The 16863-nt window shown below is 34.9% G+C and overlaps 1 protein-coding gene across 1 annotated transcript in view; it reads right to left on the bottom strand.

The window, feature by feature from the left end:
- The window catches only part of LRP1B (LDL receptor related protein 1B), a 1834834-nt gene that overhangs the window by 84690 nt on the left and 1733281 nt on the right, over window positions 1-16863 (bottom strand). The window contains exons 78-79 of the mRNA XM_035008121.1: window positions 10930-11153; window positions 10118-10224 (exon numbers count right to left, since the gene is read on the bottom strand). Of these exons, the coding sequence (XP_034864012.1) occupies window positions 10118-10224; window positions 10930-11153 (331 nt within the window). The remainder of the gene's footprint in view (window positions 1-10117; window positions 10225-10929; window positions 11154-16863) is intronic.

The following is a 16863-nucleotide window of genomic DNA, read 5'->3' as shown; positions in this document are numbered from 1 at the left end:
ATAATGAAATAATTACTCCTTACGTGCAATACATATTTATAGCTTACATAGAATTTAATAAGCTGTGGTAAAAACTTTACTTCACATAGGAAAAGCTACCCTAAATATCCTTCCTCTCCACACTTACTGGTCTCTTAACTATAGCTATTTTCTAAAATACTTTTCCATGATATTTTAGTTTTTATGTTTATAGTACATACAGAATTAATTCATCATTTAAATAATTTATCCAACCTTTATTTAAAATAATTCAGTGTAATTAGTTATATTTTGAGTATCTTCATAAAGGTACATATCTCAGAATATAAAAAGCGTACTCAAGACATTTTTGCCCATTTGGAATTGGACTATGGTGTTGTGAGCCACCTGTGTGCATGCTGAAGTCTAAATTGACTAAAGATTGATGTTTATAGTAGGGAAGAATGAATGGCAAATTCTTTAATTAAGGTTCTAGTTGTGCTTAAATTTTTCACTCTAATCATTAATTTTCTCCGGGACTGCTTGTCTTTATTTTTTATCATCAGTTACCTGTTAGTGAATAACAATGGGCTAAAATAAGATGTGGTAAAAAAAATCATGGTTTTCTACTCATTCAATTTTTTAATTTTTAATTTCATAATGTGATTGGAGTCTAGACAGTATCTTCTCACAAAAATATCATTGACATAAAAGATATCTTAAGTAAGATCTACAACACATGAATTCTACAGTAAGTCTTCACTGCTGTAGATGTCTAATTTTTGTGACATAGCTAGTCTTTATATATGATGTATTACATAATAAAAACAGTATAATGAAATTAAAATACTTTTGGCAGCTGAAAGTTAAATAGCTTTCCCAACTGGAACATTCAATGAGGGCACATATTGCATGGAGCACTGGGTGTTATACGCAAACAATGAATCATGGAACACTACATCAAAAACTAATGATGTACTGTATGGTGACTAACATAACAAAATAAAATAAAATAAAATAACAGATACACCTCCATGGCAAGGCAACTGATTGGGAAGTGTTTCTGAATTTGTGCTAATTGGATTCCTGTGTAGGTGGGTCCAGGATTTAACAATCAGAATGAAAAACAAAACACACAAAAAACCCCAACTCACAGTGAAGATCGTTTAAGAATCATTTTTTAGTTAAGGATGTAGATCTAGCCCAAATGTAATCAAACTAAATAAAAAAATTGCTTCAAGTAAAATATAAAGATGTACTATGCCCAATCAGTCTCTGAAAATGACTTAACAATTAAAACGAGTGGCCCATGTTTTACTAGTTTCTGCTCAATGATTAATTTGCTATTTGGAGTCATGTTGGGAGTTATGATTTTGCTTCTTCATGTATAATTACTGGTAACATGAAACATAAAATGAACCAGTTTCCTGCTGCCCTCCATTATATTTCAAAACAGTTGTCTAAGCAGGGTTGGAAACACTTTCCTTTCTCTTTCACAGATGCAATATAATAAAGAAGTAGATTAAAATAAGCTGTCTCCAAAATTGGTCTTTACATTTGGATATTAAATTTGTTAAAAGAAAACAAAGGGTGTGTCATACAGTCTCATTAAATATTGTTGCTTTAGATTCAGCAGCAGTAAAATAGTTCTCAAAAGTTTCATATATTGCCTTATTAGTCTAGGCTTGTCTAAGACATACCCATCTTTATCAGCTCTGGTCACATATTTTACTATTGGATGGAATTACAGCTAGATAAAAATTATATAACAAAGCTTTCAGATGAGTGGAGTTTATATTCCAAAAAATCCACAAATCGATGATTTTGATTTTTCCTTAAGCCCTTTAATAAAAGAGACAGTCTTTTAAATTAAAAAGTTAATAAAGGAATCAACTAACTTTTCTTGTTATAGAGATGAGAGTGAAGTTTATATGAAAGAAGAAATTCATTTTTATCTTTAAAATATCACATCTCCTTTTTGTCTTTAATAAAGTACCAATAATAAAATGGAAAAAAAAATCAATTCTCAAGAAAGTCATTTTTAGCTGAACTGGGAATGATGGATATCTGGAACCAAGTCTGTGTAAGTACAGAAAATTTTAAATAAATGCCATTTGTGCTAATCAAGCATTATGGAATCACAATTTGGATGGCTTTTAAAAGATAAAGACACAGGCTCACTAAGTTTTAGGAATGTATAATAATGATCCTAGTCATATAGTCATTTATTTAACATCTCCCATGATATCAAGGCTATTATTACATTTTAGGGATTTTTTGAATCTCACTTTAGTTGAACTCTGAAAATTTTCAAGATCCTCCCACTAGTCCTCCAATTTCCACTATGGTCTTAAAAAAAAAAAGACAGAGAGAGAAAAGAAAAGAAAAGAAAAGAAAAGAAAAGAAAAGGAAGGAATGAAAAAGAAAATGTTAAAGCAAAATCTTATAAGAAATGACCATAATACCAATATGGTTTTTAAGAGAGAACACTTGGAGAGAGTAATAAATTAAAATCACTGTATTTTCAGAAATAGAGAAAAAGATTATATACATTCTGTGTTAAAGGAAAGCCAAGATTTGTAAGGTAGTATTAACCAGCAAGTGTGCACTACCCTATTCTTGATTTAAAAGGTGATAAAAAAGGTCCAAAAACTGAAAGTATTTACGGCTATGTCAAATTTATTTTTAAAAAATTGTTAGAAGTATTTTTTGAGGGGTGACTGGGTGGCTTAGTTGGTTAAGCATCTGCCTTTGGCTCAGATCATGATTTCAGGGTCCTGGGATCGAGCCCCACTTCAGGCTCCCTGCTCAGCGGGGAGTCTGCTTCTCCCTTTCACTCTCCTTCTGTGCTTTCCCTCTCTCTCTCAAATAAATAAATAAAATCTTTTAAAAAAGTATTTTTTTTTGCGACAGGTTGCCTACCTACAGTCTTAGATTCCAAACTAAAGTTATACATACACACACACACACACACACACACCCTTATTTGAGTGTTAGTAAAACAAATGCATCAAGGAGTTCCAAAACAGTCCTAAGGGTTTTTTTTTTCTTTTAATTTGGTTTTATTTAAATTCAATTAGCTAACATATAGTGTATTATTAGTTTCAGAGATAGATTTCAGTGCATAGAACACCCAGTGCTTATTATATCACATGCCTTCCTTAAGGCCCATCACCCAGTTACCCCACACCCAACCTACCTCCCCTCCAGCAGCTCTCAGTTTGTTTCCTATAGTTAAGAGTCTCTTAGGGTTTGTCTCCCTCTCTGATTTCATCTTATTTTATTTTTCCCTCCCTTCCCCTATGATCCTCTGGGTTTTATCAATTTCATTTAATTAGAGACCTTTGTTGTCTAAGGAAAAAAGAATTTGCAATCAATAATTATAAATGGTGCAGGGCCAATGTGTACTTCTTTAATCTCTCAGAAATTGCCAGGATTTGGTAAGCTTCTAGGTATCAAATAATATGTTATTTAAATCAAACTCGTAATCTTACATGCTCTCTTACTGGAGAGAAACTGGAAATTGTCCTTACCTGACACATCATTCATTAACCCAAATGTATTCACAAGACACTTCCCTTGTACTATACACTGTAAGGTACTAGGTACGTAGCAAAGAACAAAATAGATCATGTTCCTAATCTCATGGAGCATGCTTCTCAACCACCACACAATTGATTGAATCAGAAGATAAATTATGCTTTTCATTTTTAACATAGTGTCTAATAAAATAAACAAGTGTGCCATTTGTCAAAAGAAGTTATAAAACTGCACCATGAGTTAGAGTGTTAAAAATTGTGGGCATTCATCTCTTCATTCATTCAGTACGTAATTATTCTTTTTTTTTTTTTTTAATTTATTTATTCATTTGAGAGAGTGAGAATGAGAGAGAGTACATGAGAGGGGGCAGGATCAGAGGGAGAAGCAGGCTCCTTGCCGAGCAGGGAGCCCGATGCGGGACTCGATCCTGGGACTCCAGGATCATGACCTGAGCCGAAGGCAGTTGCTTAACCAACTGAGCCACCCAGGCGCCCAGTACGTAATTATTCTTAAGCCCACACCAATTATGGGCACTATAATATTCTTCAATGTACATATGAATACCGGTAATGGTTTTGATTTAAGTTGTTTGTGGTCTTATTGGATACATAGAATATACATTAAAGAGTTCATGTTCTACTATATCATTAAAGCAGTAGATGATGAAGTATCAACTATGGAGATAATGAGTGCTATGAAAGCCCAGAGAATCGAGGTATTCCCATCATGATTTTGGAAAGTATGTAATGGCAGTGCTGGTAGGGAGGAAACATAAGGCTAGCAAAGGGGTAGACTGACTATTCAGCTGGATAGTACAATTCTAACCTTGAAATACTTAGGGGTTACATAAAGGGATAGATAAGTTCACATCTATTCCTATTGCTGTTCATTCCTGTGGATATCATCTATACCCTATTAAAGTACAGAGTGTAATCAGATGTGCAGCATCTCTGTGCACATATTCATTCATGAATTCAGAAATGAAAGATAGCATTTCCAATGAACCCAAAATGTAAAGAATAACATATTACACTTGGCGGGAAACAGAAGTGTTATTATAGTTACTGATTTCAATATAATAACCTTGGAGTCAGGGCAAATATTTATAAACATATACCAAGAAAAAAGAGAGAAAAAAAATAGGTACAAACAGGTCATGTTTCTGGGAAGACAGAAGTAATGAATGTATTTCCATAGAAGGATATCTCAAGGATACATATGTATAAGTACACATGTCTCTCTACATATAATATGTACATATACATACAGATGCAGAACTATGACTAACTTATTTCCAGCTGTTCATTATCATGCTCTAGTAATAGGCTATTTACAAAATCTAAATTATTTATTATTTCCTAAAGCTTGCATGAGATTTGTTCTTGACTCATTTTTATATCAATAACATGTAGCATGACAATACTCAGGAGTTATTAATCACTGTAAAGATAACATTGGGAGATGTTTTGCCTGATGGAATAAAATCCTGCTTAGGAATACAAAACCAGCATTTCCAATATTAAGAAAGTCACTTATTGAGCAGGGAGGCATGAAGTGAAGTAATAGATTTTTATATATGGCTTGTGGATTTTTAAAAATCTTGCAGAATTCTAACTGATATACAATGAAAAAATGAATCAAATTAACAAAATATACTAAATGACATTTTAAAATATGAATAGAAATAATTATCAGTGCTAGGGAGTTATGGTGGACATTATATGGAATAATACGAGGCTTTAACATTGTACACAGCACATTGTTTTTAACAATTATTCTTAGCCTGTTAGATATTAAAGGAATTATGTTAATCAATTTATATTAGTTTTAACATCTGATTTAAATTAATTGTTACAGGGCCGCCTGGGTGGCTCAGTCGTTTAAGCATCTGCCTTTAACTCAGGTCATGATCCCAGGGTCTGGGGTGTCGGGTTCCCCGTTTAGTGGGCAATCTGCTTCTCTCTCCCTCTGACCCTCCACTTGTGCTCTATCCCTCTCTCTCAAATAAATAAATAAAATCTTTTAAAAAGTAAATAAATTTTTACAAATTCTCTATAAGGTAAATATATCATATATATTTTATAAATAAGAAATTTGATGCTCCAAAGTTTATACAGGTTGCTCAGCTTTAATTCAAGCCTATATAAATGGAGGGCTTATGCTCTTTCTGCTAATTTATATTTTCTCTGTGTAAGTCACTATAGTATACCCAATAAGGTCTACATCTTTCTTTTGAAGCTCTTCCTTCAGCGATTGTGACACTGAATTCTGTTGCTTCGTTCCAACTGTTCAAACACCCTTACAGTCTTCAGTGCCAACTGGGTCTCTTCTAAATATAAGCATGTCACAAAATTCTACCCTAAGAAGCCTCTTTGTCTTCCCCTCCGTTGTCCATCTTAACAACTCCAGCAGCTTTAAATATCAGCTTTATTTGCTAATTCCCCAAGCTTTAAGCTTAAACCCTAAGCTTTAAGCTCAAGAACTAAAATTTTCAATTACCTGTGTGATATCTCCATCTGACTGACAGCTGGGTCTCATCCACACCTGCAACATTTGCCTGTGACTGACAGCACCACACAGTCTACTCAAGTGCACCTTCTCAAGGTTCTACTCTCCATACCTAATAATGTCACATGGCAAACTCCTCTCCACCATTTCTGACTCTTCTTCTTCTTCTTCTTCTTCTTTTTTTTTTTTTAAGATTTTATTTGTTTGATAGAGAGCACGAGAGCACAAGAGCATGAGCAGGGTGGGGAGGGAGGGGCAGAGAGAAGGGAGAAGCAGGCTCCCCACTGAGCAGGGAGCCCCACGTGGGGCTTGATCGCAGGACCCTGGGATCATGACCTGAGTTGAAGGCAGATGCTTAACTGACTGAGTCACACACCCCCATTTCTGACCCTTCTTCCTGCTCTATTTTCACTCTCTTTTCCATAGCATAAAACACTCATAACTTACTTTATAATTTACTTTTAAAAATATTATATTTTTACTATATAACCACTAGAAGAAGAGGGATCTGTGTGTTCACTCCTGTATTCCAAATGCCTAACATTATCCCTGACATATAGTAGGCACACAGAAAATATTGTTGAAAGAGTGAATAAATGGCTCCTAAGAGTCTACTGCCTAAAGTGAGGCAGAAGTTTTCAAAGCAGAGTTGCTGAGAAGAAAACTCACACATGCCCAGTCACATGGGGTAGAGAGCCTCACACCAACTCCTTTCTTGACATGTCCCTGTGGATGTCTGATCAGATCCTGTTATCTACTTAACGTAAAGCAATTGTACTTGTCATGGTCTCTGAGATCCTGCATGGGCTGACCCCTACCCACCTCCCAAAGCCTTGTCTCATGCTGTTTTCCAATTTGTTTCCAATTCATTTACCATGCTCTTTGGTTTCTCTACCTCAGGGCCTTTGGTCCCATTCTTCACTCTGCGTTGCACCATCATCCCCCATGTCTATGTCTTCACACAGTTTAGCAATTAACCTTAACCATCAATACCTCAAAAAGCCTTTCCTCCCCACTATAATTAATGTGACACCTGCTGCATGCTGCACCCATTCCTCTCTATCAGAGCCATTTACACACACATATACAAACACACTTCTTTGTTTTTTCTTTTTATGGTCCCCCACATTAGAATTTAAGCTCTGTGAGTGCAGGGATCCATACTTCTGATGACCAATAGTACCTGGCATATAGTGAGCATCCAATATTTTTTAATGAAAGGAGGGATGGATAAATGAAGGAAATAAGATAATTATATGAATGGTTAAATTTATTGACTTTTTATCCCTCTTTGACACATTTCTTATCTCTTCCACTATTCTCATATGCGTTTGATAAATTCTACCATGCTAACTCTGCCTTGCCTCCCATATACATTCTCCCCTTTTCTGCTGTTACTATTCTAGTTATGTTATTCTCTGCTCTTGTCAGGACCAGACAATGGATTGTTAGCTGGTCTCTTAGCTCTGTATCTATTTATTTCATTGGCACAATGCTACCAAAGCAATAAGCCTGGAGACCTACCTTATTCACAACACCCCTTGAATCAAAATTGTACAGGTTCATTATTGACCAAGAAATCATGTAAAAACACCTTGGCATGCAAAGTTCTCTATTCTCAGTTCATGTTACATTACCTATCCTGTCCCCTTCTAGGTGTGTCATGATTCCTAATATCATAGAATGTGCCATGTAGCTTTACATTGCAGCCCCTGGCTCAGAGTGCTATGTCATTTAATATATACAACAACATCTTAAGTTAGTTATTATTATCCCTTGGTTTGCTAATGATAAAAATCAAAGTTTGAAAATAATAAGTTCCTTTCTGAGATCTCATAGCTAGTAAGTAATCCCTTGGGATTCAAAACCAGGTATATTTGACTTCAAAGAGCACCTTTATAACATCTACACCATGATAGGTTATCTGCCAACCTTTCATACGCCTACCTATCCTTCAAGTACTTGTTCAAGTGACACCTTTCACACAGTTTTCCAGTCTTAGAATACCAAATACCTATCTACTACCTGCTTGTTCAGAGCTAAGGAATCATACTTGTCCTCCTTCCCCAGAGAATTGTCCTCAACTGACTGCAGCAGCCTCGATTGGGAAGTTAGAGCCCAAAGGTCAACCAATGACTGATGGAGCATATAAAACAGGACCCCTTCCCTGCCATGGGATTTATGCTCCAAAGCACATCCCCTGTGGCTCAAGCCAAAATGAGAGTTTACCTGAAACACAGTCTTTCTGGCATCTTTCCCTTTCTCTCTCCATCTTTTACAGGTTTCTCCTGAATAACACTCCCCTCATAAATAACCTTTACAAGAATTCCTGTCTCAGGCCTTCCTAAGAACCTTCTGACAGGCAATTCTATAAATTGCTGCCAGAATCCTTCTTTAAAATGAAAATTATGTTACATATACTGTGATTATGTAAGTTAACATCATGTAAGTTGTTAATCTTTTTAAAAAATTAATTGTAGGTGATTAACATAACATAATAATTAAAAATTAATTTTGCAACTTTTCTGTAGGTCCAGAATTAATTAAAAATTAAAAAAATAAAAAGTTAAAGCTCTTTAAAAAAATGAAAATAATGTTTGAGCATATTATGCCACTTGCCTCTTCAGTTGCCTCCCATGTCTCTCTCCTCTTGAAGGAGAATAAAATTCATTCCTTAACAGTGTGTTTGATGTCCCAGATGATCTACGCCTAGCCATCTGGGCACCCTCACTTCTCCCATTTTCCTGAGTTGCTAATATGTTCCTAGGTGTACTAACATTCTTGCTGTTCTTGACACATGCTAAGCTCATTCCTAACTCATAACATGCTGTTTCCTCTGTTTGGAAAGCTCTTTGCTCACATATTCACATAGATTGCCACCTCTATGATGTTCTCTTCTCAAATATCACCTTTCTAGAGATGACTTTTTTGATAATCCATAATTCTACACCCCACATAGCGCCCATTCTTTTGTATATAGCACTTATTAGTATCTAACATGATGTATATTAAATATTCTATCCTCTGGATGAAGGCAAGTTTCATGAGAGTTGGTAATCTCTTCACTAGAGTTAGAACTTGTCTTCAGCATCTGGAACAATTCCTCATACCAGGTGGGTGTTCAATTAGTACTTGTTAAATCAGTGACTGGAGACAAACTTATGTAAATGAACTAATTCCCAAAGACTGCTCCTTCCCATAAAGAGTAAAAACAATGTAGAAGGAAAATCCTACGACACATTAACAGTTAAGAATGTAAGTGCCAAATAGAAATAAAATTGCAACTACATAAGATACTACAAAGCATAATTATTTAATAATATGTGTTCCAGAAATGTATTCTCTCCTTTGGGGTATAGTGGGCAGGGATGTTCTGTGTGGCATGAACTCCTTGTGGCTCCTGCAGTTCTGAAAATGTTTTATTGTTGAAGAATTGTTAAAGTTAGACCTTATAAGGTGGGTACGATTCAGCTGGGTGCACAAAATTCAGAAGGGCATTCTAGATGGGGAGCCTGGGAGGCAAATGCAATGGGAAAAAACAGGCAGGCAAAACAGAACAAAACAAAACAAAAAACCACACAAGCTCCTGAACAGTCCTGGGGGTATAGAGAGTTTGGAGTGGTAGTTTGGAAGATATAGCTGGGAAGGATATTAAAGCCCAATTAAAAAGAGCTGTGAATGAAAGGGCAAGAACCATGATGTCTGCCTTTTACAGAAATTATTTGTTTTCCCACCTCTTTGCCCATTTAGTTTATGATCCTGTAGGAATATTATCATCTATCCCAGCATCATTAATATATATAAGTAAAAATACCCTAATACATTATAAACTGTCAAAATTCCATGCATGTGAAATCCTACAAATGGCCTTGCAACTTAAGCAATTTTCAAATAATATCCCCATAATATCACTGGCAGTATGATAAGCCCTTGACTTTCAAGTTGGAAAAATACAACATGAAATGTTAATGACTTTCATAAAGTCATACTATAAGTTATTTTATCTGCTTGTAAAAATGATTATATTGCCAACAAACCTAGAAAGAATTGTAACGCTAATATGCTGATCATATTGCTCCACATTCTAGACTGTGTCAGAAATACATCATACCTGTGGGTCTTTGCAAATTCTTTTGTACTAAAATCCTTCTCAGAGTACCGTCCATTCCTGCTTCTTCTATGTGGGAGTGGTCCCCAACGACAGTCCAGTACATCATCCTGACGAGACAGGTCAAGTTGGTTAGCTTGCAGATACTGCTGTTATAACTCAACTTGCTCCCCAAAACAGTTTCTCTTCAGACTCTGTGCATCAGAAACACCCCAGAGTCCCTGAAAAAGCAGATTCCTGGATCCTACTCTAAACCTACAGACTGGGAGCCTCCAATAAGGGCGGGTGATTAGGAGTTTTATTTAACATTTCTCTATTTTCCTTTTTGGTCCTTGCCTATAAATGAAAAAGTAAGAGTAAAAAAGGAACAATTCAAGCAAAGGAAAGGAAAGATTTGTGTTAAAATTGTTTAAATTTGTTCATCCATACACCTACATCTTTTATTATCACAAAAAGCCAAAATACTAATACTCTACACTTCATATGTTCAATATTATGGTTAATGTCTTGAAAATTCAATCTTAGGTTAACAATACAGGTTATGCGTTCATTGCAATGTCCATATAAGACACACACACATACCTACATAGAATGTATAATGTAGCAGCCTTTCAGGAAAACATATATATTGTGTCACCATTTGGTGTGAAAAGGACATGCTTTTGTATAGAAGTAGAGGGAGTTTTAGAAGTCTTGTGAATCTATTATATGTTGAACACTTACTATAGAAAGAAAACTACAGAGCACAGGTGGGAAAAATATCTAAAAATGGATATGCATATAAAGAAATATAAATAGCCAGCTCATTAACCTACCCTCTTTTAGGATTTACAGCAATAGCATAGGGTTCTCCAGCCATGTTTGTTAAGAGTCTGGTGCAGTTGGGGCCATTCAGCTGCCCCACGTTGATAGAGTACCTCAGACTGGTCCAGTGAGTGGTGTAGTAACTGAACCAGTGCATTCTAGAATGATCAGTCCAATAAATATTTCCAGCAACCCAGTCAACTGCAATGTCCCTGGGCCTTTTAAATTCAGGACACTAAAAGAAAACAAAACAACACCACAGTATTTTCAAAAGCAAAGTGGTAGAGGGGAGGTCTGTATACATTGATATTTTATGGGAATAATATCAACATGGTCAGGTGTTAATTGTTACACGGGTTTTTTAAATATCAAAAATGCTCCATTTTATTCTTAATTTTTATAGATATTATTAATTTCACAAATCTTAAGTGCACAACTCATTGGAGTTTAACTTAGCACTGTCTTTGTATAACCACCACCCTGCTAGAATATTTCTAGAATTATAGAAGCTTCGCCTATAACTTCTCCTAGTCAGTATTCCTCGAGATTAACCATAATTCCGATGTCTAACAAAATAGATTAACCATACTTCCGATGTCTAACAAAATAGAATAAACAAATTCATATAAATAGTATTATACTATTCTATTCCTGACTTCTTTTACTCAACATTGTGTCTATGAAATTCATTCATGTTGTTGTACATGCCAGTTACTAATACTTTTTTATTGATGGGTAGTATTTCATTTTATGAATATGCCACAATTTTTCACCATTTTACTGATGATATCTATTTGGATTATTTATAATTTTAGGCCACTAAACCAAAGTCATGAATGTTCTTGTACATGCCTTTTGGTGGACACAAACATTCATTTCTGTTGAGTATTTAGCAAGGAATAGAATTGTTGAGTCTTAAGGTATACATATACTTAGCTTGGATAGATACTGCTAGCATTTTTTTTTCAGAGTTTGTACAAATATACACTCTTTTCAGCAATTTAAGGAAGTCCCAGTTGTTCTGCATCCTCACCATATAGAATTTGATTTAAAAATTGCAAAAAAGTATTAGTACAGATGGACACATTTAGAGAGATACTGTATTCAAACATATTTTAAGGAAAGGTACAATATCTGTCATTTATATTAAATTTACTAGCTTGGATTTTCTGCTTTATATTGTATTATTGAATTATTGTGAGACAGAAAAGTAAGGGAGTTCTTTGCAAATAGACAGCAAGAAAAATAATGTATGCTCTGTGCCCTTCAATTAATTTGATCACTTCCAGTAGGAAATAGTGTCATAATTAATTTGACATAGTCAGGTTTATTGTGCATAACCAAAAGTGAGAAAGGATTCCCAGGGGTATTATATCAAGAATGGAAACAATTATTTGAAGGTGATTATAACTAGACATGTGGTCAATGTGTAAGAACATCATTAGGACCTGGCAACCAGTGGAAATATGGGTTTTTAACACATGACAGTTTCTTGTGTGGATTACTAGAGAACGAATTCTATTGAATGAGTGAGTGGACTTGGATTAAAAGAAGAGAAACTAAACTCAAAAAAAGAACATGAGGTATCAATAAACAGGAATTGCTAGCCACTGCCTGCTGTGAGATTACTGGGCTCTCAAGGAAGGAAAATATGGCCTGAACTAAACACAGAACCCATAGAAATTTCTAACGACCTTTATTATCAGTCTTTTCACCTACTGATTTAAAAACTGAAATTATGAAATTTATAGTAACATATTCCTCAACTCTAACAATAAATACTATCCATCTACCCAGTGATAGCTCAGTGATGTGTAACAAAAAGCACTCTGCAATACAATATGCTTTAGAAACAGTATAAATAATAGTCACAGGTGGGTAGAATATAAATATTTGTCCTAGCCAAACCACAAGATTATTTTCAAATGTTCCAGTATCATTTAAATTAACGGTAATTTTTTTCCTGTTTTGGCAGCGTCTAAAAGTAAATATATGAACAATGGCATGGGTATGTCACGGTAAGTCATAGATTTATAAATATGACAGACAATGAAGAAAATAACCATTATAAGCTGGTTAGGGTCTGTTGGAGCATATTTATCATTTTCTAACACTAGTGAAGCGAACCCTCAGCATGCAAAAAAATATATTGGTTATCTAGCATGAGCATAGAAAAATATCTAGTTTCCCTTTATCAGATGTAAATATATACACATGATTTCCTATCCTAAGAGTATCCTTGCTAAAATAGGACACATTCCATGCAAAGTTCCACTTTTTTGAATTTAGGATTTTCATTTTGTTTTACTCATTATTTTTTCTAAAAAAAAAAAGTCTGATTATCTTTCCAATCTATACTTCTACACCTGGACTGCAGACAATTAAAAACCTGAATTCTTTATTTTCATAGAACATTCAGAAGTTTGATTAAGTGATCAGGTAAGCAGACTGGTGAAGATTCTACTAATGGCAAATTCTAGAAGGATAAATCAAATTTATGTCACATTACTAGGGTAAAAAATATGGCTTAGGGGAAGGGAAAAATGTTACTTTCCACTGCTAATCACAAAGAGATACTGATGGAGTCATTTAAATCTATACATTTATTCTCTGGTTCCCTGATCAAGGAATCCCTAATGTCACTCCAGTATCAACTAAAGTAGTTAGAATATGGGGTAAAGGACATCACACCCAATAAATTCAACCTATGGTCATAAATCATCGGTGACAAGATGATTCTCAGAGAATAATGGCATCAGGGTGAAGATGTTCCCAGATGTTCATCTTCACTGACTTCACAACATACTGAATGCTCAATGATTCTCAACACTGAAGAGAGAGGAACTGAACAGAAAAAGAACAATAACAAGAAAGCAACAGGATGCTCCCATTGTCAAGGAAACTATGGCCAAATTAGGAAATCACCCTTTATAATGAGTTCCATAGGAATGAAATAATCCCTCTCTATTGCCCACAGTTTGATCAGGATTGTGAATAGTATTAGCATATAAAAGGGACTCTAGTATTAAATGGATGTTGGCGGGGGAGTGGAAGGTGGAAATTCCTGTTGGATCTTGATATAATTAAAAAAAACAATTTGTGGAGAGGTTCAAAATCAAACAGGTGAATACAAAAAGTGGGCAAACACAGTAAAATAAACAGGTTCTGGGAGAGGAATGGAGTCTGACATGGGACAACAGAAAACAGGAAAGCTAAGCCATTTGCTTCTAAAGAGGTGAAAAACAAAACAAAACAAACAGACACATCAGATTCAAAAGAAGAAGAAAATATAAAACTCTCATTGCCCCTTTGGTTAGCTCACTAGACAGACAGGCCTATGAGCTAGAGTCACTAATGAAATATGTCATGTTGAAGAGACTGTAGAGGCAAGCAGTTACCCTGACAACAAAAGGCGTTGCTCATATTGTTGCACAAAGTGGAAGACACATTTTGACTGCTTTCTCCAGGCAGATGATTTCTTTCCTAATAAGCTCTCTAAATACACAGCCAAAGTTTTGACGCCTGAGGCATTCTTCTTTGTGGAGATACATTAGTCCAATGAATGAAACACTTAAATCTTACAGAAAAATTGGCAGACTTGTAACAAAATTACAGGTTATTACTTTAAACTACTAATCCTTTACAGCTCTGGATTGTAAGGTATCTGTCACAATTCCAGCTTCAGGAAACTAAAGCTATAAGTCACTGGAGACATTTGATTTAAATCAAGGAAAGAGGAAAATCTATGCAGTGGGACTTCAAGCATTTGAACCGTGGAAATACTGTCCTCTTTTAAAAAAAAATTCCTATAGGGCACCTGGGTGGCTCAGTTGGTTGAGCGACTGCCTTCGGCTCAGGTCATGATCCTGAGAGTCCCTGGATCGAGTCCCACATGGGGCTCCCTGCTCAGCAGGGAGTCTGCTTCTCCCTCTGACTCTCCCCCCTCTCATGTGCTCTCTCACTCTCTCTCTCATTCTCTCTCTCAAATAAATAAATAAAATCTTAAAAAAAAAAAAAATTCCTGGGCGCCTGGGTGGCTCAGATGGTTAAGCGTCTGCCTACGGCTCAGGTCATGATCTCAGGGTCCTGGGATCGAGTCCCGCATCAGGCTCCCTGCTCCTTAGGAGCCTGCTTCTCCCTCTGCCTCTCTCTCTCTGTCTGTCATGAATAAATAAATAAAATCTTTAAAAAAAAAAAATTCCTATAGTTAGCAATATACTTTAAGAAAATACAGTTAACACAAGGGTAGATTGAAGTAGTCACATATTTTATCTATGTGCTATTTTTTTCATGTAAGAAAAGAAAATTTGGCTCATTTTACTAAAGTTAATTATCCTGTAATGTAAAGCTATTAAAACAAAGCTGTAAAGCCACTCTAAAGTGTGTGTGTGTGTATGTGTGTGTGTGTGTGTGTGTATGGTGTATATCACACTACATGAAAAGGCTATTTACACTTTTGGCTATAATATATGAATCAGATTAAATTCTCATAAACCAGGAAATAGAAGTAAAATAACGACTATGCAAATTCTGAACATTACTAATTTATATGGCTTAATAATATTATAAGATATGTGGATAAATATTATTTCAATCTAGAAGCTCATATAGCAATGGGGAAATCCAAAAGAACCAAGAAAAAGTTATATTTGGAGTGAGAATGTGTAAGAGTTCCAAAAACACTTCAGGAAGGGAATCCCTGCCTTCTATCTACAATTTATTCTGAAGAACAGATTATTTCAATTTGAGTAATTTTAAACCTTTATTTATCTACATTAAGACCATGTCTACCTGGCACAAACTCCTCTTAGGGGGAAAAAGAAACTAAATAAAAGTATGTAATTCTTGGACAATTTCCAAAAAGACCACATTTGTCTTTGGATTATAGACTCAATATTGTATGTGACTTTGTCTTTTTTTTTTTAGCATACTCAGTATTCTTTAAACTTATCCATCATTTACCACCCTCCCTCCAAAAAAAAAAAAAAAAAAAAAAAGAGAGAGAGAAAAGAGCAAAACTGGCTCTCAAAACCTTCTTCACACTATTAGGGTAAAAAAAAAAAGATATGGAAGATTAAAAAGCACATTAAATTTGGAATCAGAAACTTGGCATAAAATAATCCTAGTTTCTCCATAAATTATGTGATATATAAAATAAAGGTTTTGGATTAGATGATCTGTAAAATTCTTCAGACTGTAAACATTAAATTATATAGCAGTTTAATATTATCCATTCTATGTAAGCCTGCATTTTACATAGCTTTAAGTGTGTATCTAATGCTAATAGTGAATTTTCATGCATTAGTATGTGAAAAATTTGTTGGTACTTATGGGAGCAATTTTGATATCATCCCCCAGAATTAAGGAATAAAGGTGTCTTCTGACATTTACAATTTAAACAAGCATAACACTTGAGATGGAAAGCAGAGCTATCTGAAAGTGGAGATTGCAAAGTGGTAGATTGAGGACTAAATTTAAGTTCAAGTAAACAAAACTTTTAGGTATATTTTAACTTTAAAATTAAGATATCACCTTAAAATCAAGTTTTCTTTTTCTTTTAGCATTTACTAATGAATCATTGAACATTATGTCAAAAACTAATGATGTAAAAAAAAGAATCAAGTTGTTTTTTTCTTAAAAATTGAGGATATATAAGATAGTATATAAAAAGCAGGGCAACATTACAGAAAAACAGAGTCAGTCAGCTGCTGCCCCCTGATTTAATGGAACATGTATTGAGTTTGCCTCTCTTACCTGGGTCCCTAATGTTATGTCAAATCTGTTTCACTCATTTATCTTACCCATATAGCTGGTTTGCAGCCCATGCCTTAAAGAGACAAAAGAAGTTGACCTTATTGGATAAATCATGTATCAATAAGAAAGGGAGTTAAGACAGCAATAAACACATAGAAAAAGAGTCACAGAAGCAAATGTTGATACTGTCT

The sequence above is a fragment of the Mirounga leonina genome, unplaced genomic scaffold, assembly GCF_011800145.1.
Source record: "Mirounga leonina isolate KUSES-001 unplaced genomic scaffold, KU_Mleo_1.0 Mir_151, whole genome shotgun sequence".
Classification (NCBI taxonomy): Eukaryota; Metazoa; Chordata; class Mammalia; order Carnivora; family Phocidae; genus Mirounga; species Mirounga leonina.
The sequence above is the reverse complement of the archived record's forward strand: the minus strand, read 5'-3'. Positions and strand labels throughout refer to the sequence as shown.